Source organism: Pituophis catenifer, unplaced genomic scaffold (assembly GCF_029215685.1).
Source record: "Pituophis catenifer annectens isolate HBS135680 unplaced genomic scaffold, rPitCat1.0.hap2 SCAF_7, whole genome shotgun sequence".
Taxonomy (NCBI): domain Eukaryota; kingdom Metazoa; phylum Chordata; class Lepidosauria; order Squamata; family Colubridae; genus Pituophis; species Pituophis catenifer.
In genome coordinates this window covers 74,004,110-74,028,512 of record NW_027256887.1, presented here as the reverse complement: position 1 = coordinate 74,028,512, position 24,403 = coordinate 74,004,110, and the positions used below count along the sequence as shown (strand labels likewise).

Below are 24,403 nucleotides of genomic sequence, written 5' to 3'. Positions count from 1 at the left end.
CGTCACGTGATGTTTTGCACTGTTTTCCCCATTCGCAGAGATGGGGTGGGTGTGGCCTGTACATAATGCATCCAGCCTGCGGGTCGCCAGTTTGGCACCCCTGGGCTAAGTCAACCTTCCCATCTATCCCAAGATGGTTTAAATTAAGTTTACAACATATAATTTCTTCTGGTTTCATTGTAAATATGGCTCTGATGGCTTGGTGTTTGTCTTCTACCGTATTTTCCCGAAAATAAGACTCTTTCTTACATTTTTTGAACCCTGAAATAAGCGCTTGGCCTTATTTTCAGGGAGGTCTTATTATTTTGGGGCGCGTGGAGCAAGACAGGGCTCCTGTTGCCATCTTATCTGATTTCCAGCTCTTTCTCCCTAACCCTAACCAGAGGAAATGGCGGGGACCGGCTGCACATGCAGTTAAATATTTTCGGGAAGGGTTTATTTTCAGGGGGGTGCTTATTTTAGTGCATGCGCTCAAAAGCCCGATTGGGCTTATTATCTGGGGAGGTCTTATTTTCGGGGAAACAGGGTATGTGCACGTATGGTTACTTCCATATAATTTAAGAATTACAGATATATGCAGAATAATTAAAATACCAGGAAGGTGCAGAGCATCAGCTGTCTCCATGAAAAGAGTTTTCTTCTTTGCACCATTCTTACTTTGACGTGTATTTTAAATAGCTACTTTTTCATTCCAGTCCTGATGTAGCTCTTCCAGAAGAACAGCCACATTCCAGCTCTCAATATACCCCTCCTGTCAGCTGTCTACTTAAGCCTCCTCCTTAACATCGTGCTTCATATGCAACCTAAGAGTTTGGGGGAAATCTCACCACATGGACTGAATTCGAGTTCTTACAGCAAAGGAACAGTTTGTATCGAGCATGACTGCCTTGTTGCTGCTGCTGAGTCCAAACACCATCTAAAGGAAGGCATGTGGAAACGCTTTAAAGCACAGTGCCCAGACTGCTGAAAAATCTTCAAGGTTCCTCTGTGTGCATCATCTGATCAAAACTACACAACGGAAGTCAGACTTGTTCCTTCCAGTTGTTTGGCTAGGACTACTAATGTGCTGGGAACCTAGACTCCTACCGAAGCAAAGCAAAGAAAGTATGCTACCAATCTTATTTTGCCCATTCAGCTCAAGCTACTGACTCCATATTTCTTTCTGTGGTTTAAATGGCATTATATATATTTTTTTTCTGACATATTTGCACCAAAAAGTATGGTTATTAGAAATGATGCGTGGATGGGTTGTTCCACTTTTCTTTTTAAAGTAATACAGAGATAATTTACCTTTGAGATTTTGTTTTGTTCAGTTATGATTTGTTTTTATTTTTTTTAAATTTAAAAATGTATATATATATATATATTATTTGGAGATAGCTTGCCTTGGGCAAAATGCAGCCTGGTGTTTTGTTTTATTGCACAACATTGTAGAAGATACATTGAAATGAATGTGTACTGGGGGGTGGGAGGGAATTGCAGAGGAAGTTGGGTGTGCCAAAATTGCATCAAATTAAATAGGCACACAGTGAAGCACTTAAATTGCATTGATTTCAAGAGAATTCTGGCATGCCTGATTTTCTCTGAACTGTGTCTTTTTGATTGGTGGTACAGAACTCTGCTGCACTGGTATTGTTTACACAGTTGTTTTATACAATACTGTATTAGCTGCTGGTTCCTTTATACCTTCAACCTGATTAAGCCTGAAAAAAGGGTTTTATTGAATAATATATGCATAATTATTTCCTTGTGCTTATTTTTGTGTTTCAGGGTATCGTTTTGTTTTAAGGATCTTTTCCTTTTTTTTTCTGGGCAAGCTAATGACTTGGTGCTTTTGTTTCAGTTTTACTGTTTGGTATCCAGACCAAAAAAAAAAAAAAAATCAAATGAACTTGAAGTAAACATACTGAATTTTATGATAATTGAAAAAAAATGCAGGATACGTTTCACTTTACTCCCAAATCCAGTATTATCAGACTAGGGCCTTCCTTTGTTAAAACCAAGTGGTGGTGGGATATCAGATGATCAAAATTAGTGCATTTACTGGGGAATTAAGCAAAGGAAGTGGGATTGATATGTTGGATTGAAGAACATAGGTTTACATTCTTGCTTTAAGGGATTGTCTGAACTGTCAGCTGTTTTTATTCTAGCCCATTCCATAACAAATAACTCAGGTCAGGGTACACAGGTTGTTCCTGCATTGCTTGGCATTCTTCGTTCAAGAATTTTCCCAATAAATTTTGAGAAATGCTGGGTATGAAAGAAAATGAAGGATAATTACATTGTTTTGCACAATGCTCAGAAACAAGATGGCTTACTTGCAAGATTTCAAGTTATTATTTTGGGCTTTCTGCTGGGTCTCTCAGTTATACTGTTAAACCATTTTTCTCCTATTAGTGGAATTCTTATTCTGAGTCAGATAGCCTTAATACATTATAATAAGGAAGAGCGGAGTAGATCCAGGTCCCTTGGTTCCATCTCTGCAGTGGTGATATGAATTACAAGACAGAAATTATAAGATATCTGGGGAAATTATCCATTCTGAAAGATATCAGATCAGCTGGAATAACTTGACATCATCCCCCCTGAATATTAAAGAAAATGACCCTTCTTAGAATAAATACCAAAAAGAGGAAAGGAGGAAAGGGGGGGGATCCTCAGCCAAGGAAACCATGAAGTTTAAGTGGTCATCTTTGTGCCTAATAATATCATTGAAAAACAAGGTGCTAAAAACAGGACAAGCCTAATCAGCAATTGATTTAATGTGGAGCAGCTGATGTTTTGCCAAGAGACAGTGGTTTAAGTTACCAATGAAATCCACAAACTTGAAAGCAACCACCAGTGTCCTAGTGACAAGTAGTGTGGTAGGGAATTGATTAGATGGAAATAACCATTGAGTTTAAATGACCTCTATTTGACAGTCCAAATCATATATAGCTCTGTTGCTAGAACCGTAGGAGCTAATGGCTCTCGTTTAATGTGTTTCCACATTACTTATCTTGTGCTATACTGAACATTTCAATGCTTCACTTCATATTCATATCTAGCGAGGGAATATTTCTGCAGCTCCTAGGGTTGCTGTTGCCAACTTTACATTGGGTTACATTGACCGTTAGCCGTCATGCAGACATTTCCAGCTGAATTGAGTGTTCCTCAAGAGTGCCAGGAACTTCAACCATTCATCTCACTTTAACAGTCATCCTAAACTCAATAATGTTGTTTTTGAACTGGTGGGATCTCCATCCAGGAGTAGAAGTTGCAGCTAATGTGGGTGAACAATGAAAAGAGTCCTGTGAAGAGTTTCGTGGTGGTTTTGCTTGTGGATAATGCAAATTAATTGATGCATATTGTTTTGCAAGAGAGAAGCACATGATTTCTTAGCCAGTGAAATCAAAAGGCCTTAAAAGTGCTTAGAAATGATTGGATCATACCTTCACTTTGATTTGTATTCTATTAACAAATGGTTTCAACTGACCTAATGTATACCTCAGAATATCTGTTAAATCAAACTGTCTGTGTAACTGAGCTGTGACTATATAGGTCTTACAACATATGCTATGCTACAGTGGCAAATCTCATTCTTGCCATTTTTGGTACTAATTTTGCAAAAAAAAAAAAATTAAATAATTTCAGGCTGCAGTCCTATGAATGCTGACTTCGGGAAAAGTTGTGCTGAACAGTAAATAAATAAATAAATATGGAATTGCTTGGACATAAATTTCCCTTACCGCTGTACAGATTGTGGGCTCATACCTGAGTAACTGTGCTAAAATTTCACATTTTTTTAAATATAGGTTATACTTCATAGCTGGAAACAACACCTCTATTATCTTAATGAAATGTCCACAGTATTCAAAATACTGGAATATACAGTACAGTCAGCCATGTCTCCCAAGCCTTTCTTTTTTAAATTTTGGTGGATAATTTTAAACATTTGAGTATCAAAAGTATGGGTCTAGTCCAGACACAGACAAGCATGCGTTTTCCCACTTAAATCTAAAAACAAATGAGAAAGAATGTACGCAGTACATTCACAATACGAAGAATAATGAGGGGAGAGAGTCTGCTCTGTATTTTGCACATATGTGCACATATTTAAATTGGCTTAGCTGGACATGGAAACATCCAACATCAATCTTCACATTTAAGATGTGGATTTTTGTACAGCTTCACTTTTTTTCCTGTCTGTAGCAGTGGTGAATTTGTGTATTAAAAAAAAGAAACATCCAGATTTTTACTATATGTCAAGTGATGAATTGCTCAAAACTCAAGATCTAGAAATTCCTTAAACTAAATGAGAAAAATGACAGAATATTACAAAGAAAATAATGGTATTCAGAAGGCCTTTTAGTAAAAAAAAAAAATCATAGTTATTCATTCTTTGGAAGGAACCTTTTAGCAATGAAAAAGTCCAAAAGGGAATGTTTTCTAAACACGATTATACTCTACCCAACCTTTTTTTGCTTAATTGAATTTTACTGGAATTAATAACATAGGACTAAGCCTAACTGCACAACTGGAGAAGAGTGAATTTTTTATTGTTAGGGTCTAATATTATCCTTTTATCAGTAAAGCCAATAAAGCCTCAAGTTGTTATCTAATCTCTAACAAAGGTACATATGATTCTAAAATTGGTTCTTATATTTCATGATTTGTACAGCTATTCCATTTTGAATTATTTTTCCTTCGTTATGAAATATTTGTTTTAATGTTCCAAGTGCTGAGATGCTACATTAAAAGCACAGTGATTTCCCTCCTTATATCTTGTCTTAAAAATCGTGTTTCGTTCTTCAGCTTTTTCTCCAGTTTTCTATCTGTTAAAGCTACATGAGGCAGAATATTCAGAAATTTTCTGGAATTTTACTTTTTTTTTTTTTTTTTTTGAATAATCCTGTGTGTAAAATTTAAAAAAAGCAATTAATTGCATTGGCCTCAGGGCAGAATGCATCTGAATATGCAATATAATAAAAAGCTTGCATGACATAATTTCATATACCCTTTTCAATCATCTATAAACTAGAGGATTTTTATTTCATGAAGATTCCTCTTTCCCTTTGGAAATGCAAGGCCAGTATAACTTCATCAAGAGCCATATTACCTAAGACTTCCGTCTATTTTAATTTCCCTTGTACAGCTCTTGAAAATCCTCTCTATTAAATTTGAAGGCAACGTGGTGACAATATAGAAATGGGGGGAGGGGAAGATGTGTATTACTGTGATTGTTATGTTAATTTGTTATAAGACTCTGGATGTATAGGGGCCTTGTTTTTCAGATAGCATCTTTACCTGAAAATATATCTGCTGCTCATTATTATGAGGTGGTGCGATGACTCAGCAGTTAGGACACTGGGCTTGTCAGCTGGAATGCCAACAGCCCAGGTTCGAGACCCGAGCATCGTGCAATGGGGTGAGCTCCCATCTTCGCCTAGCTCCTGCCTACCTAGCAGTTCGAAAGCATGCAAATGCGAGTAGGTAAATAGGTACCACTTTGGTGGGGAGGAAATAATGCTCTGCGATCTCATGCTAGTCTTTGGACAGCACTGGGTCAACAGCCCTTGAAATGGAGATGAGCACCAACCCCTATAGTCAGTTATGACTAAGGGAGTAAAGTCCGCAGGGACTCCTTTCCTTTCCACTATTATGCACTAAAAAACAGCAGTGGCAGTTTTTATATTTTGCAACATAAATAATTTGTTTTGTTGAAACTTTGACTTCATTATTAAAACTGTTTTGAAATTTGTCACAAGTGTTTGATACAAGTGGAATAATTCTGCTAACCAGCTATGTGAGTTTGGTGAGGGAGAGAAATAAAAATAATCTAGCTTTTAAAAATTTATTGATGGATATGGCTTTGTGTACCATGTCCCTGAATAAATACAAATGCACCTCACTAGTTTTGGATCTTGCGTTTCAAACCTTTTGGTTTGACTGTTAAAGGATTAATTCATCTGATCCTTTGTTCAAAATACTTTAAATCCTGATGTTTTGTGACTTTTGTAATCTCTGAATGTTTCCCTTTGCATGAATGTTTCCTTAACTAATCAACCACAAAAAAAAAATGTCTTGTGTTATATTCCAAATGGTTTTGAAATGCCGGTGAAGTTTGTGTTAAACATGATTGTATACTTACATCTGCCTGCTGTAAAGGTTGGCTATTTCTAAACGGAACTGAAACTGTTATAAAATTTTGAGGTTGAATGATTATTTCTAGATGGTGAAGACAATAGATGGTCTCAACGATTTAAAGATTGAATGTTAGGAATTCTTGTGTTGCAACCACTGGTTTTAAGGAAAGTATATTGACTAATTCTCAATTCCAGAACCATGTGATTATGAAACCTCTAAAATAATTACCATGTTAAACCCTCTTCCATTCTAGTCTTTATATCTCTAGACAATCCTAGATGAATTGTTCTGAGAGGCAGTCATATGCTTGTACATGTTTGACATAATTCAGCTTGAACGGTTGGAAATTAAGACACTCCAGAACAGAATAAATTAAATTAGGAACTTATATATGATTCTTACTTACATCATTATGTCCAATTAAAATTATGATGTAATGCATAATTATCCCACTAAATAAATGGGCCATCTTTTGTTCACTGAACTGTGCTGTCCCTGCTTTAATGAGTTCCTACATATTCATGAACTAGCTCTCTGCCAACGAAGAAAGGGAAGGAACATCTATGCAAAAATCCATGGGACATCAGAATTCACAATATATTTGCAATACCTCACTAGATTATTTTATGTAACCAGAAAAATATATGGCATATATTTAATTGCTGGATTTTTCAGCTGATAGACAGATAAATCAAGCCACAATCAAAATAACACAGCTAATCCTTAATCCTAATTTAGACAGATTAAACATATAGATCAATGCTGGACAGTAACAATCTTCATTGGATACCAAATGACCTTAAAAACTCAGAAAAGACTCAAATAAATACTGGGCAGATGAGTATTCATTGGAAAAGGCTTGCAGTGTGGCAACGGGAGGAAACGAATCAAGGAGAGAAGCAACTTAGAACTAAGGAGAAATTTCCTGACAGTTAGAACAATTAACCAGTGGAACAATTTATCTTCAGAAGTTGCGAATGCTCCAACACTGGAAGTTTTAAAGAAGAGATTACATAACCATTTGTCTGAAGTGGTGCAGGGTTTCCTGCCTAAGCAGGGGGTTGGACTAGAAGACCCCCAAGATCCCTTTAGACAAACATCTCATCTCCTTCTCCTGAGCTCATGTAATACAGGTTCCTCTTGCAAGGAAACCCCTTTTTCTTGTGTAGGAGAAAATGGGGAGAAATTGCTTTCCATTGAAAGGCAGCACTTCAGCAGAGTGTTGAATTTTAATCTCTTCTTTATCTGGCCAGCTGGAAAGAGCAGTTGGCAGAATTCAGCTCTAACCCCATCTTAATACTTTCAATATAACAATAGCAATAGCAGTTAGGTTTATATACCACTTCACAGCCCTGTCTAAATGGTTTACAGCAGGGCTCTCCAACCTTGGCAACTTTAAGCCTGGCGGACTTCAACTCCCAGAATGCCACAGCCAACGGAATTGAAGTCCGCCAGGCTTAGAATTGCCAAGGTTGGAGACCCCCGGTTTACAGAGTCAGCATATTACCCCAACAATCTGGGCCCTCATATATTCTTAACTGGTGAATTACAGAGCAATCAGCAAACATGGAAAAAATATGGACATATAAAGCAAGACATTAAAATGTTAAACTGCACCCATTCAAAATCAGTGAGAGTTTATGTATCAAAAGGATTGGAGTGAAAAACTGACTCTGTCATCAGTAATTGGTGAACTGCTGACAAGGCAGGTCACACCTCCAAGGGCAGAGAATTCCTGCTGAGTCTGCAAAAACTGAGAAGGTTCTTCGAAGTTAAATATTTCTGGGACCCTACCTGCTGGTGTTATTATATGAGAGGTGATGGTGATGGATACTTGACATTTATAAGGCCATTTAGAATCTTACAAATAAAAAAGGTACTATTATGAGTACTTTAATTCAAAATATTTCAGATTACTAAAGTATATGGCTTATTTTATACCATTTAAAAGGAACAGAATGGGATGGAAACAGAAAAATAAAATAGTGATGGTTATTAGGTTAGCTGTGGATCAGTGTATTCGGAAAACTGAATTATTTGAATAGAACAAATCATTGTGTTCAATGTAATTTAAAACCAAATAAAGCACAGCTGATGCATTCACACAATATGCTAAGCCTGTATTAATGTTAACTTTGGATAGCTTTCATTTAACATGTATGAAGCCAACTGTTTTGTTAGTTTATGATTCAGTAGCCTCATTCCATAACCAGCTTAACTCACAACTAATGAATCTTCCCCTTATCATAAAGACAAACAATGCATGTATTTATACTTATTGTTTCAGTTGATGCAGATGAAATTATGTCACACCATGTTTCTGTCTACTCTGGAAGGCAGGAAACTCTCCAAGAATTGTTCAGGTATGAATATTATACCAAAGATTTCAGGTAAGGAACAAGTTCTAAACAAGGGTTTGTGAAGACAGAATCTATATTTAAAATAAGAAGAAGGCCAATAATGGGGGAAAACACTATGAGACCAGGGTTGGGAAAATGAATTATTATCTTTTATTTGGGTGTGTCCCACAAAAGTTTAACAGGTTGAAGCATTATTAGAATGCTAGCAATAACCTGGTAGCACAGTCATTATGTGCATATTTCAGGTAAACTCTGCTTCAATCCTGAGGAAGCATAAAATTAATTCAGCCTTCCATCTTTCGGAAGTCGGTAAAATAAGGACTCCAACTGTTGGGGGCGATATGCAAATAATGCCGACATTGTACACCACCCAGAGTGTGCTGTAAAAATGCTATGGGACAGTATATAAGGCAACATGTTATTGTTGTTACTATTCTAATAAATTTCCTAAATTAAAAAACCAGTAATCCATCCCAAGGGACGTGGTGGCTCAGTAGCTAAGATGCTGAGCTTGTTGATCAAAAGGTTGGCAGTTCAGTGGTTCGAATCCCTAGTGCCGCATAACAGGGTGAGCTCCCATTACTTGTCCCAGCTTCTGCCAACCTAGCAGTTCAAAAGCACATAAAAAATGCAAGTAGAAAAATAGGGACCACCTTTGGTGGGAAGGTCACAGCGTCCCGTGTGCCTTTGGCATTTAGTCATGCTGGCCACATGACCACGGAGACATCTTCGGACAGCGCTGGCTCTTCGGCTTTGAAACGGAGATAAGCACTGCCCCCTAGAGTCAGGAACGACTAGCACATATGTGCAAGAGAAACCTTTACCTTTACCTTTAATCCATCCCCGAATCATGTTCTTAAGCTTCAGAGTTAGAATTGATTTCTCCAATTTATGAGGTACATTCTGAAATTCTACTAATGAACATTCTCTTCATTTTCTCTTCAATGCATTTATAAACTCAGTAAAAATTCCATGCAGTAGAACAGGGATCCACAAGCCCCAGGCTGCGGCCCACTACCAGGCCGAGGCCTGTTCGGAATTGGGCTGTGCAGTTGGGCTGGCTGGAGCACGCATGAGCGGTGGGCTGGTGGGCACTCGGTGCGCACACGCCGGCCTGCCATTCACACAAGTCAAGCTCGTGCACACTGGCCCGCCACTGGCGCAAGTCGAGCTGCATACATGCCGGCCCACCACTCACGCAAGGACTAGGGGCCACTGCTGTAGAATATTGACCGTGTGCATATTACATTTATTAAACATATCTGCATATTTTTAATTTCATACTTCCATTGTTGTAAGCTACTTTTGGAATCACAATGATAGAAAAGCAGAGTATAAATTCAATAAATAAATACATATACGTAAAATATTCTGCTAATTAGAATTAAAGATTCAAAGACTATTAGAAAGCATAAAGAACAACAGTCTAGGAATTTTGCTTAATTACCATTTTGGCTTTTGAAATGTCACTTCCAGAGTAGGAAATCAGAGACAGCCCTAGAATGGAAAAATCAATGAGACACACCACGAATTCAGCAAAAAGGTATTTACAGGTATCATGAAATAGTTGTTCTATTGGGCGAGAATTTATCCTAGGATGCAAACATAATTGTCATGTAGTTTTCTTGTTTTGGCCAGTGCCAGATTGAATAAATTTGGTTTACTGGTTTACAGATCTAATTTTGGCTTACTGTTTCATAAATAACTTTTACAAAACTTTTATGACATTGATTCTTTATCCCAATATTTCTGTTCCATCATAAAAGATTTCTTCTAGGCAATGACACAAGTAGAAGTGTAGCTCTGCTAATACAGGAAGTCCTCGTCTTATGACCACAATTGAGCCCAAAATTTCTATTGCTGAGACATTTGTTAAGTGAGCTTTGCCCCATTTTACAACCTTTCTTGCCATAGTAGTTACTGTATTTTTCGGAGTATAAGATGTACCATTTTCCCCCCCTAAAAGGGGGTGAAAATTTAGGTGCGTCTTATAAACCGAATGTAGCCCCGCCCACCCACTGGCCGCACCCTTTGGCCTCTGCCTCCCAGCAATTTACCTCCTTGCAGCAAGCAGCAAGAAGAAACAGCCCGTTTCAGCTTCAGCACAGCCTAATTAGCACAACTTGATTGTCCCTTGGATCGGCCTCTGAGCTGTTGCGCAGACCTTTGCTGCTTGCTGCAAGGAGGTAAATTGCTGGGAGCAGATTTTTTTTTTCTTGTGCTAATCAAGCTATGCTGAAAACGAAAATGAAAGTAAAGCAGGCTATTTGCTCTTTGCTGCAAAGAGGCAAAATTGCTGGAAGGCAGAGGCAGATTTCTTTTTCTTGTTTTCCTCACCAAAAAAGGTAGGTGCGTCTTATAGTCCGAAGCGTCTTATAGTCCAAAAAATACGGTAAATGAGTCATTGCAGTTGCTACATTAGTAACATGGTTAAGTGAATCTGGTTTCCCCATTGACTTTGCTTGTCAGGAGGTCGTAAAAGGGGACAACATGACTCTGGGACACTGCAACCGTTATAAATATGAACCAGTTGCCAAGCATCTGATTTTTGATCATATGACCATGGAGTTGCTGCAACGGTCATAAGTGTGAAAAATGGTCATAAGTCACTTTTTTCAGTGCTGTTGTAACTTTGAACAGTCACTAAATGAACTGACTACCTGTAATATGTGAAATCTTTTTGAAACTGCATTTAACTATGGCTTACCAAATAAAATTAGCTAATCTAAACTATAATAATTAGGCTGAATAGATGAAGTTAAACTGATATTAATGTGACATTCCAAAATATTGTAAATTTTGTCATAGTCATGATTATGGATGTGGAGTAGTAATATTCATCATTCTAAAGAGAGATGATAAAAATGTTTTCAATTATACATTTATTAATTTCTGAGTACAGAAAATAATACAGTATGCTGTTGAAAAATTACAGCTTAAGTCATTTCCATAAGACCCTTAAATATTCCTGCTATAATTTTGGGAATATTTATACAAGTATGGGTAAAAACTCCCTCTCTATAGAACAAGACCTGCGTGGACAACAAATTTGATTCTAACTAAGTTTTCCCTACTACTCATGAAATATACTGAGTATAACTTATGAAATTGTGTGTTTGGCACGAGAAAACCAACCAACCAAAGTTTATTGCACTAATTATTTTGGTTAGAATTCTCACCATCTGTATCAGTGTTTTTCAACTTCAGCAACTTTAAGATAACCTTGATACATACTTAGTGGTGAATTCTGGTAGTTGAAGTCCATACATCTTAAAACTTGCTGAGGTTGGGAAACACTGATCTAGATGATTATTATGATTTGTCTTTTCCTCACTCTTTTGTTTTGCCCCATCATATTATGCCTCAGCTGGTGGATTTGAACAACATAGCAAGTCTTTACATGACCTGGGCTTTACATCAATCAGGCCTCCCTTTCTCTGGGCCTCTGTGACACTTGGACAGAATCAGGCTGGGAAGGGTTGAAGGAAAAGATGGGGGATGTACTACTGTGGGGTCTAGAAGAAAGTGAAGCAATAAACACTTGAGAACCATTTTTCTGTAAGGCATCAGGCTAGAAACCAGGAGACTTGTGAGTTCTAGTCCTACCTTAGATACAAAGCCATTTGGGTTGACCCTTGGGCCAGTCACTTTCTCTCAGCCCTAGTTAGGAAGCAATGGCAAACCACTGTTGAAAAACCTGGCCAAGAAAATAGCAAGGACTTTTGTAACTTATAGTTTAGTACATTTTATCAGCTCAGCTAATTGTGGATTAGTTGATAAACCAACATTAAACTATCATGGGTTAACATAAAAGTACACAGCTTTTGCCAATTCAAGAACTATCTCTGGCTTTGCTTACACTGAAAGTGGATTTAAGACTACAAATTAACTCCTTAATTCCCAACTGTGCAACTCTGCCCCATTCCACTTTTTTTTTAATTTAAATAGGACAAAGTGTGAACCCAGGCAGAAAATCCCTGTCAGTAAATTTATACTGCTCCTCCCTCAAGCAGGATAAAGTAAATACCTAACCCTATTAAATACTTAACCAGTAATCTCATTGCACAACTTCCCAATAAACGTCAACCTTTCTTAGAGCTGATGACTACTATTAAATTTAAAAGCTGTGTTCCAATGACACATTCGGCTAAAGTACAGGTAGTCCTTGACTTAAAACAGTTCATTTAGTGACTATTCAAAGGTACAACAGCCCTGGAAAAACTGACTTATGACTGTTTTTCACACTTACGACCATTGCAGCATCGTCCCATGATTAAAATTCAGGTGCTTGGCAGCTGGTTCATATTTATGAATTTATGATGGTTGCAGGCACTTAGGGGTTCAAATGATCCCTGCGCAAATCAACAGGTGGAGGGAAGCAAAGCCAAGTAAAACTTTCCTAAATTGAGGTGGGGAAGCAGCGGGGCCGGCTTTGACCCAACCTCCCCCATGCCAAACTGAGAACGCTTAGGAAGTCTGTAGAGATTCTCAGACATCCAGGTCAAGAGGCAACTGGAATTTCCTGTTTTTTCTTTTGAAGATGTTTCGCTTCTCATCTAAGAAGCTTCTTCAGCTCTGACAGGATAGAATTTTTTATTGGCCAAGTGTGATTGGACACACAAGGAATTTGTCTTGGTGCATATGCTGTGTACATAAAAGAAAAGATACGTTCATCAAGAATCAATAGATAGTGGGGAATGGAAGGATTTATATTCCTTGCAGACAGCTGGTCATTTGCATTCTTTTAGAGCGGGAGTCTCCAAACTTGGGAACTTTAAGCTTTGTGGACTTCAACTCCCAGAATTCCCCAGCCAGGTGGGTGGGGAATTCTGGGAGTTGAAGTCCACAAGGCTTAAAGTTCCCAGGTTTGGAGACCCCTGTTTTAAAGGGTCCTTGAAGCACTTGGAGGTTTATCTGTGTCCTCAGGGTCACCTGAGTAGTGCTCCTGGTTCCTGTAGTCTGCAATTTTTTTCCCTCTGGAAATCCATTCCTAATCCCACACCATTCAAAGGGTGTTCATCCCAAATTGTCTAGCTAAAAGTCTGTAGAGATTCTCAGTCAATATAAATCAGAGGTGAAATCCAACAGGTTCTGACACGTTCTAGAGAACTGATAGCGGAAATTTTGTGTAGTTTGGAGAACCAGTAAATGCCACCTCTGGCTGGCCCCAGAGTGGGGAGGTGAATGGAGATTTTGCCGTATCCTTCCCCTGGAATGGGATGGGAATGGAGATTTTGCAGTATCCTTCCCCTGAAATGGGATGGGAATGGAGATTTTGCAGTATCCTTCCCCTGCCACGGCCACAGAACCGGTAGTAAAAAAATTTGGATTTCACCACTGATATAAACCCTTCCATTCCCCACTATCCCGTCAGAACTGAAGAAGCTTCTTCGATAAGAAGCGAAACGTCTTCAAAAGTTTAAAAAAACTCAAGAAAGTCCAAGTTGCCTCCTGAAAAAAATAGCGCCTTTGGGACAACCCTCCGGAAGGCTTAGAGCATGCGCGCAGGTAACCTCCAGCCAGGTATGCGCTTACCTTTGGCGCAGGCGGCAACTCCGAAGCGCCCGCCCCGCTTCCACCACCCGCCGGGAGGGCGGGATCTCTCCCTCCCTCTCTCTCTCTAGGGCAGAGTCGCTCAGCTCAAGGAGACTTCGCGGATGACCGACGCCAGGCGGGGCAAAGAGCCGTCTGCGGGCGTTGAGGGGCGGGGAGTTAAAGCGAGCTCAGTCAGCCGGCCAAGCGCGCGTTGCTGGGCGCCGGTAGGATGCGGTCCGAGTAGGGGCTGAGAGGAAAGGGGACTTTCTGCGCGGGGAAAGAGAAGGCAAGATGAACGGGGCCGAAAGCATCAATTTCAGGCGGATGGCCATCCGCAGGAAATCCAGCCCCACCTTGCACAGCTCGGCCTTCGTCTTCCAGAGCCCCGTCGCCGCTGCTGCTTCGCGCCTTCAGTCCCCCTCGGCGCCCCCGAGGGAAGTGGGACAGGCGGAGGCGGCGGCATCAGCAGCAGGTACTTTCCTCAGCTTTCCCGCTGGCTCTCCGCCAGGTTTTTCTCCTTTGCTCTCCCTGGAGTTCTGCCCTGCACTTGGCGGGTTTTAAGGTCGCTTTGCGATAAGAAAAGAAAAGTCGCTGAGGAGGAGAAAGCGGCCCCGGGGCGAAATGCCATCGAAGTCTCTTTCCTCCTTGGCTTCCTCCCCCCCCCCCCCACTGCCTTTTAAAAGCGGCTGCAAACAGTCGGAGCGAGCGCCTTCTTGTAGCAACTCCGAGGATAAGTTCCGCCGTAGTTTTAAAGACCAAGCGAGGTATTGTATCAGGGATGGAAATAAGGACGCTTACATAAGAGGGCTTTAAAGGAGCTGCACCGAAAAACACGCAGGGATTGTTTTGTCACCTTCGAGTGAGGATCGTGTTGGCGCTTAGGCAGCCAGGTGCGTTTTGCTGCAGTGGGTAGCAAAAGGTGACCGTCAAACTTGTTTAAATTTGTGTGTGTGTGTGTGTTTTGCTACACTTCAAGCAATAAAATGAAGGGCACTAAACTGCCAATCTGCTTCTTCCTTCCCTTGATCCTGTCCATTTGGATCAACCTGCTGGCTGGCTTCAATGGGAGAGGCCTTTCGAAAGATGACGATCTCGGCAAGTAATGTAGTGTAAACAACCAAAAAATGCTTTGTTAAGACTTCCTCATGCTCGGTATTTATATATATATATAATATTTTATATATATATATATATATATATATATATATGTGTGTGTGTGTGTGTGTGTGTGTGTGTGTGTGCAAAAAGAAGACAGATATATATATATATCTGTCTTCTTTTTGCACACACACACACACACACACACACACACATATATATATAATATTATTGTATATATACAATATATTGTATATATATATATTGTTTGGCACTTCTTGTCTGCCTTTCCCTCTGCTTAATAAGACCTGGGAGTATATCACAGCCCCTCTCTCTCTCTGGATCACAGTGTGTACTTTTGACAGAATGGATTAGGGGACCTTTGAAAGTTTAACAGTAACAGAGTAACAGAGTTGGAAGGGACCTTGGAGGTCATCTAGTCCAACCCCCCTGCTCACTCAGAAGACACCTGTACTAGGGATTCGAACTGCCGGCTTTTCTGATCGACAAGCTCAGTGTCTTAGCTACTGAGCCACCTTAAGTTAATGGATAGGATTAGTATTGTTTTAGTGTTTCTACAGTACCACCAAATTTTATTTTAATCATAGGGTTAAAATGGCTCTCTGGTGCATTCTGTTATATGAGATTCTTCCTACACTTGTCATCTCAAAGAACTTTTTTTTTCCTGATTCTGTAGGATTTACCTTTCTTAGTAAGGAATGCTGTTTAAAGTTTTTAAAAACTTCCTCCTACACTTTGGTGATCAAACTAATGGTAACCTAAACCAGTGTTCCTTAAATTACTTGACCCAATTATTCCTTTCTCCGGATGCTTTCTTACTCTAGTCTGTTCTGCGCATGCGCAAGATGGCAGCTTCCCTGTGATCCGGGTGATCCTCGGGGGGGTGATTATGGCTCCAGGGGGCCTCTGGAGGGCTGAATTTCGACCGCTGCAGCCCTGGCCCAGCTGGAGGAGTGTTGGGGCTCTCTGTTGAGGGGTCTCCGGCCTCTTAGAGTGTCCTTGAGGCTTGCGGAGACCGTAGGACGGCGAGAGCGGCCCGAAGGAGGAGGGCGGCGGCGGATTTTCCTTGCGAAGGCGGCAGAGCCAGGATGACGGCGCCGGCGCCGCGGCGGCGGCGATGCAGCACCCTCGCTGGGATCCTCGCCAACCCAATCCGCCCTGGACATGTGCTAGGGGCGGAGGGGGGGGGCGAGGTAGGGACGGGGAGGCTGGCAGCGGCGGCGACGGCGATGCTGGCGGCGTGGAAATGGCGGCCGCCGGGACAAGAAAGAAGCCGCCATAGTTTGGTGCGTGGGAGCGTCGGAGAGGTTGGCAGCCGCTCACTGGCCGTTTTGGATCTCCTGGGCGACCGTGGGGCGTTGTTTTGGCCCCTCGGTCATCCCAGAGGCCTCCATGTGGACTTATGGAGGCTGGGCGAGGTTGGGCGAGGCAAGCAGCATGGCTGCAAAGAAGATCTGGGAGGGGTAGGGGAGAGCTGGACTATGACTGAGGGGTTTTCCCCCTATGGAGTTTGTTGCCTCTGCTCTCCTTTTTGCTCTCCCCCCCCCCTGTATGTGGTGATGTCATGCTGGGTATGCCTGCTGAACAATTCATCTCCAGGTCTAGGTGCCATCTTGACCTCCCCGGAGGTAATGACGGTTATGATCTCCGCTATTTGAGCCTGCTTGGACTTTGTGGACTGACCTGATCCCATTCTTTCCCTCCATTGAATGGAGGTTTACATCTGGGGATTCAAGTCGTGGTGGAGTGGGTCTATAACTACTGTCTCAATTCCGGCCTTCTGGACGATCGTGGTTGACCAGCCGCCGTGAGAGGGGGGCTGGGTCACCCCTGCCGGATCGAAACAGCATTTTACTCCCGCCATTGCCGTGAGAGGGCACTGAGGTCTCACATGCTCCAATGGAACTCTATTGAAATCTGGCATTCCACTCCTTCTGACTGTGTTAACATCAAATTGGCCCCTGGCTATTGGCCATGAATTATCACCTCCCTTGACGTTGATGTATTCGGGGAATGACCTTCGTGCCCTGCGAGACTCCCCCCTCTCGCAGGCTTGGCCCTCTTCGTTATCGAGGGCCTATCTTGATGACGGGCGTTGGAGCCCCGAGAGATGGCATGCGGCTAAGAAGAGTTTGAGGGGTTTTTTAAGTGGGTTTTTTAGTGGGTTTTTAACAAAAATTTTAAGGGGTTCGGGGGGGATTAGGGTGGGTTCTGGGGGAAATCCACTGGGTTCAAGACCAGCCTTAGCGAAGGGCTGCGACACTAGGGACGCAGAACCGGAGGTCGGGGAGGGGGTTGGAGTTCGATTTGAAGAGGGCTGTTCCATCAGCATAGTGAGTGGGAGGGGCAGATATGGCGGAAGCTGGGGACCATATCATGTGCGGGGAATGCGCACTCGCTATCTTAGAGCGATTGCGCACTCCGGCCCCCAATGCTTTTCTTGTTCCCCAGGCTGTCCAGATTCTCAGGGCCAGAGCCTCCGGCTGATGCTGTGCAATGCCAGGTCCGTTGTTAATAAAGCCCCCCTCATTCACGATCTTATTCAGGAGGGGGAGGCGGACCTGGCGGGCATTACGGAGACCTGGTTGGGCCATGAGGGGGGAGTCCCCCTCGTGGATATATGCCCACCAGGCTTCCGTGCATTTCATCAACCGAGGGCTCAGGGCAGGGGCGGGGGGGGTGGCGGTTATTATAAAGGAAGGTCTAGATCCAAGGGAGACCACTGTTCCACAGATAGCCGGATGTGAGTCCCTCTTTGTGAAGTGGGGTCATGGAGTACAGATGGGCTTGTTGGTCACGTACCTGGCTCCCTGCCACGTGGCAACGGCCCTGCCCGAGCTCCTTAACGTTATAGCCGAGGTGGCGGTGGCTACCCCCAGACTTGCCATCATGGGGGACTTTAACCTGCCATCCATCGGTGAAACGTCTGAGGTGGCTCGAGAGTTCATGGCTTCCATGACGGCCATGGACCTTACTCAGTTAATTCATGACCCCACTCACACAGGGGGACACACTCTGGACTTAGTTTTTGTCTCTGGTCAGTGGTTGAGTGGCCTTGATATAGGGGATATAGTCATCGAACCCTTGTCATGGTCTGACCACTCGCTCCTTCGACTGGACTTTCTAACCGCTGCACCCTGCCGCAGGGAGGCGGGACCGACAAGGTGGTTCCGCCCCAGGCGCCTGATGGACCCAGACAGGTTCCAGATGGAGCTTGGGCCATTTCCTGAGATTCTGGCTCATGACTCGGCGGAAGACCTGGTGGCCGCCTGGGACAGTGCGGCTGCCGGGGCCTTGGACCGAGTCGTGCCTTTGCGGCCTCTGACCCGGCACCGAACTCACCTAGCTCCTTGGTTCTCCGAGGAGCTTAGAGAGATGAAGCGCCGGAAAAGACGCCTGGAGAGTAGTTGGAGGACCAGCCGCTCCGAATCTGACCGAACACGGGTGAGGTCTCATATTAAGACCTACCTAGTGGCGATAAAAGCGGCGAAAACTAGCTATTTTGCCGCTCTTATCGCGTCATCAGATAATCGCCCAGCCGCCCTGTTTAGGGTGACCCGCTCCCTCCTCCATCTGGAAGTGCGGGATGACCCCTTGCAGGGTCGAGCTGAGGATTTTGTGCAATATCTGTATGACAAAATCGCTCAGATTCGAGAAGGGCTGGCCTCTGACTGGGTATGTCCGGACGGGATGACTGAGGCAGGTCTTGAGAGTGTTATCTGGGGGGAGTTCGATCCTGTGACTCCCGAGGACATGGACAGGATCCTGGGACGGCTGAACGCGACCACATGTTTATTGGACCCGTGTCCCTCCTGGTTGGTACTGGCCTCCCGGGAGGTGACGCGAGGCTGGCTCCAGATGATTGTTAACGCTTCTTTGGGTGAGGGGGTCCTGCCGGCCGCTTTGAAAGAAGCGGTGGTGAGGCCCCTCCTCAAGAAGCCCTCTCTGGATCCGGCTGTTTTGGCTAACTATCGTCCAGTCTCCAACCTTCGCTTCGTTGCGAAGGTTGTTGAGAGTGTGGTGGCGCAACAGCTTCCCCGGTACCTGGATGAAGCTGTCTATCTAGACCCGCTCCAGTCCGGCTTCCGGCCTGGGCACAGCACGGAAACGGCATTGGTCGCATTGGTGGATGATCTCTGGAGGGCCCGGGATAGGGGTCATTCCTCTATCCTGGTCCTGTTAGACCTCTCAGCGGCTTTTGATACCATCGACCATGGTATCATGTTGCACCGGTTGGCGGGGTTGGGGGTGGGAGGCACCGTTTTGCGGTGGTTCTCCTCCTACCTCTCCGACCGGTCGCAATCTGTGTTGACAGGGGGGCAGCGGTCGACCCCGAGGCACCTTGCTTGTGGGGTGCCACAAGGGTCGGTACTCTCGCCCCTTCTGTTCAACATTTATGTAAAGCCGCTGGGTGAGATCATCCGTGGCTTCGGGGTGGAGTTCCATCAATACGCTGATGACACCCAGCTGTATATCTCCACCCCAGGCCACCCCAATGATGCCCTTGAAGTGTTGTCCCAGTGCCTGGAGGCCGTGCGGGCCTGGATGGGGAGAAACAGGCTCCAACTCAACCCCTCCAAGACCGAGTGGCTGTGGCTTCCGGCGTCCCGATATAGCCAGCTGACGCCATCGCTGACTATTGGGGGTGAATCACTCGCCCCCACGGAGAGGGCTCGCAACTTGGGCGTCCTCCTGGACGCACGGCTGTCCTTGGAAGATCATTTGACGGCCGTGGCCAGGGGGGCTTTTTATCAGGTTCGCCTGATACGCCAGTTGCGTCCCTTTCTAGATCGGGACTCCCTACGCACAGTCACTCAGGCACTCGTCACCTCCCGCCTGGACTACTGCAACGCTCTCTACATGGGGCTCCCCCTGGGGTGCACCCGGAGGCTCCAGCTGGTCCAGAACGCGGCCGCGCGGGGGATCATGGGGGCGACGAGGCGCTCCCACGTGACACCTCTCCTGCGCGAGCTGCACTGGCTCCCGGTGGTCTTCCGGGTGCGCTTCAAGGTGTTGGTGACCACCTTTAAAGCGCTCCATGGCTTAGGGCCGGGGTACTTACGAGACCGCCTTCTGCCACCAATAGCCTCCCACCGGCCAGTACGCTCACACAGAGTGGGCCTCCTCAGGGTGCCGTCCGCCAGGCAATGTCGGCTGGCGACCCCCAGGGGGAGAGCCTTCTCTGTGGTGGCGCCTACCCTCTGGAACACCCTCCCCCCAGAATTACGCATCATAACAGACCTCCGGATTTTTCGTCGGGCCCTAAAAACCTATTTGTTCCAACAAGCTGGGCTGGCTTGACCAAATTTTTTAATTTTAAATTGATTTTAAATTGGAAATGGTTTTAATTCGGCCAAAACATTTAATTATTTTAAATAGTTTTTTAGATTCACCATGTTTGTATATATGTCTTGTTTTTACCTTGGCTGTGCACCGCCCTGAGTCCTATTTTGGAGAAGGGCGGTATAAAAATTTAATTAAATAAATAAATAAATAAATAAATCTGGAATAATACCCTTATCCCTACAAACCAAAAACCAGCCTCTTGTTGTTTTATATAGGTGTCTTAGCAGCAACAGTAATTCCAAACTGGATCATCAACTCACAAATGAACAGATACAAATTACAAGCAAGCAAATTGCTCCATTACATTCAGGATATGCCCAACTTACTCCCAATTTAAATAGCACTGATCTGAGCCAGTTGAAAATAAGGATGCATAAGGACCCATCCATCTCCCTGGTCTCACTTGTTCTTAAAGAAATAGGGATTTAATTTCTGTGTCAAGCTTTAACAGGTGTGTCCCATCAAACTTACAGATAGTGAACTTATGCAAGAAAGGTGAAAGTTGGAAACTGCCCTAGGTTGGTTCTAAGTTTCCAACAATTATCTAAATGTATCACAGAGAATAGCACAGGCTTATACAGGTAGTCTTCGACTTATAACCATTCATTTAGTGACCATTTGAAGTTGCAATGGAATGAAAAAAGTGACTTATGACCGTTTTTGACACTTATGACCGTTGCTGCATCCCATAGTCATGTGATCAAAATTCAGATGTTTGGCAACTGGCATACAGTAGTGGCCAAAATTGTGGAAACCCTTTGGGAAAAGTGTATTTTCTAAAACTAGCTAATAACACCACTTTTTTTTGGAGTAGTACCATAAAATTATATATCAATGGAAAGATAATTTAATCAATGTAATGCAATAACTTTTATGAAGGATTTGCTATTAGAATAGCAGTTACAGTATAAAGAAGAAAAGTGAAACACATAGAAAAAATGAGATATACAAAAATTATCACGTCAGTTAATAGTTGGGTAACCTTTAGCATGAATTGCAGCTTATGTCTTCCCATGGAGTGAACCATATTTTTTAGTTCTGCAGCTGTTATAATGTGAAATCAAGATTGAATGATTACTTCTATTAAATGGGTTTTATTGCTGGGTCGCTTCTGACTAACAAGTTTCTTTAGTCAGCTCCATAGATTTTCAATTGGGTTCAGCTCTGGGCTATTCCCAGGCCATTCCAGCAGTGGAATATGATTATCTTGAAACTCCAAAAAAAAAAGTGATGTTATTAACCATCAAACCTCAAAAATACACTTTTCCCAAAATGTTTCCATAATTTTGGCCACTATTGTATGTTTATGAGGGGTTGCAGTGCAGGGCACATATGTTCACCTTTTGCAGCCTCCTGACAACCAAAGTCAATGGGAAAGCCAGTCAATGGGAAACATTTAACAAGTTACTAACTTAACAACTGCAGTGATTCATTTAATTATGTCAAGGAACGTTGTAAAATGGGACAAGACTCATTTAAACAACTGTCTTAGTAACAGAAATTTTGGGCTCAATTGTGGTTGTAAGTCGATGACTACCTGTAAAAAACTGAGGCAATGGAAATTAAGACTAACCAGCTGTGCTTCAATTGATTTATAACTGTGTTATGAAAAACTCCTAATATGGGAGAGAAGTAATTGTAAAATAAGATTGTAGAATTGTATGTAGAACAAAAATGTAGAACAAAAATATCTATTTTTAGATGTTGGAAAAATAATTTTCTTTGAAAGGCACTTTATAGAATTGCTAAATTCCGTTGTGCTAGAAAGTACTTCCCCAAAATCTCTTCTTAGTAGTTGCTAAACATCAGTTTTAGTCTGTAATTATTTCTTGTATGGTTAGTTGGGTTATATTGGATGAGGTTTATACAGCTTGTACAAATCTTGATTTGTTGAACAAATCATAATTGTTTATTTAGTTTGAGCAGAACTGTAAGCTCAGTGAGAGAATTTACATCTTAAACTAAACCATCCCTAACCAAACAAATGATGTAGAATTTGCAATTAATATGGCTGAATTAAGGGATATTTTGACTAACTGCTGGTTTCTAATAAATCAAAGATGCTTGTAAGATAAAAAAGCATTTGATCAATTTTATCAGGTTGAAAGAGAAATTGATTTTTTTAAAAAAGAAATGCACACATCAGAATTTTAGGATGTGCTAGTGGATGTGAGCATTTTATTATTAATCCAGTGTATGAATATTAAAGATTCTGCGTACCCACAGAGATAAAATATATATCTAGTAACAAATGGAAATATAGTCACGGTAGAACTGATATTTATGGTATTTATTATACTTTTATTATACAAGACCCATGGAAAGATCAGAAAATATTGTATTTTACTTAATAAAAGTAATTAAAGTTCTTAATAAGAACTTTTTAAAAAAATTGTAAGGATTCTTATCTCACTGATTTACAAAAGATTATTGGAAATTATAGCTTACTCAGAGAGTTACAAGTAGTTCTTGCTTTGTGATAGATCGTTCGGCAACCAAAGTTGTGACGGCGCTGAACAAGGAGACTTACTGCAGGTTCTCAAAATTGCAGTTGTTGCAGCATCATTGGGGTCATCTAATTGTGATTTGGATGCTTGCCAAAGGGCTCGCAATTCCAGTTATGACAGTTGTGGCATTCCACCATCATATGATTGGCATTTGCAACCTTCATTGCTGGCTTCCACCAAGCAAAGTCATAAAAGTCAACATAAAGTTGAAAGTTGTAGTCATGTGACATTGCCCTTAATGACCAGAACTGAGTCGCTTAATGACTGCAACTGGAAGTTCTATCATAAGTTGGTACAGTCACATGATTTTTTTGCTTTTACAACCATGTTGCTTAGCAACAGCGTTCCCAGTTCAGCTATAGTGCAACTTTCTGCAGTATATTTTCCTTTGGGAGAGTAATTCAAGAGTTGACTAAATCTAGTTGATTAGCTATAGGAACATTGGCCATGAGAAATATTCTAAGAGCTTCATGCAACACTTTTAGCCATCATTGCAGTTGCTTTGAGTTTAGCATGTTGTGTGATTTTAGTAATTTAGTAATTGTGGTTTATAAATAGCATCTTACGGATCAGCCAAACCATGAGTTGTTCAATAAGCTAAGAGCTGATTGTGGCATGTGAACATGTGACATGTAAAAGGTTGAAAACAAAAACAGTATCAATTAAGGTTGTGTCCTAGTGATCTCAGATTTCTGATGCGAGGGAAATCTGGAATCGCAGGAGGGAAGGGCTCTTTCCAAGAGGGCAAAGAGACAGTGGAACTTGGAAGGTTTATGTCAAGCGCTGGGGAAATCTAGAGATTCAGGCAGTTCCAATGAGCATAAAAGTTTATTGCAAGCTTAAGATCTCTACAAGAATTTGAGCTACTAATAGTCAAGGGAAATTAGCAGGAGTTAAGAAATGAATTCAAGGTGGGCTGGACTTAATAGCTCTTGTGGACACGTAGGGACTCATGACTGATGACATGTTTGACCCCTCCCTCATCTCCTGCAGTCTGGTTGTCAGAAAGAGGGTTAAAAGAGGGTTGCCTCTCCCTAGCAGTTCAAAAGTATATCTAATAATTATGCAGATAAATTGCTTTAGTCTGGCAAGATTTCTGTTTTGTAGGTGAACAGCTACTCAGAAGGAACTTCACGTGTGGTTCTTGGTTCTTTGGGCCTGACTATTTCTGAGTATTGTACATGCTGTTTTTCATTTGGGAAAGGTGAACAAGACCTTGGGAATGTCGTCTGATTTCACTTCTTTCTCCCTTTGTGCTCATTCACTTGCTGAACATAAATCATGTAAGGCGTTTGGAAATATGTTAGCTATTTGAATTATGGCTGCAGGGAGAGAATTTTTACAACTGCAGCATTATTGGATAGATAGCCATTATTCTGCTTCCTTCTTAAACATTCGAGTTGATCTGTA

At 42.3% G+C, this 24,403-nt stretch overlaps 1 protein-coding gene across 5 annotated transcripts in view; it reads left to right on the top strand.

The window, feature by feature from the left end:
- The window catches only part of BICD1 (BICD cargo adaptor 1), a 116,507-nt gene extending 115,427 nt beyond the window's left edge, over positions 1-1,080 (top strand). For all 5 annotated transcript variants that reach the window (XM_070946781.1, XM_070946778.1, XM_070946779.1 and 2 more), the window contains one exon: positions 696-1,080. In XM_070946781.1, the coding sequence (XP_070802882.1) occupies positions 696-783 (88 nt within the window). In that variant the 3' untranslated portion in view covers positions 784-1,080. The remainder of the gene's footprint in view (positions 1-695) is intronic.
- Positions 1,081-24,403: the final 23,323 nt, after the last annotated feature.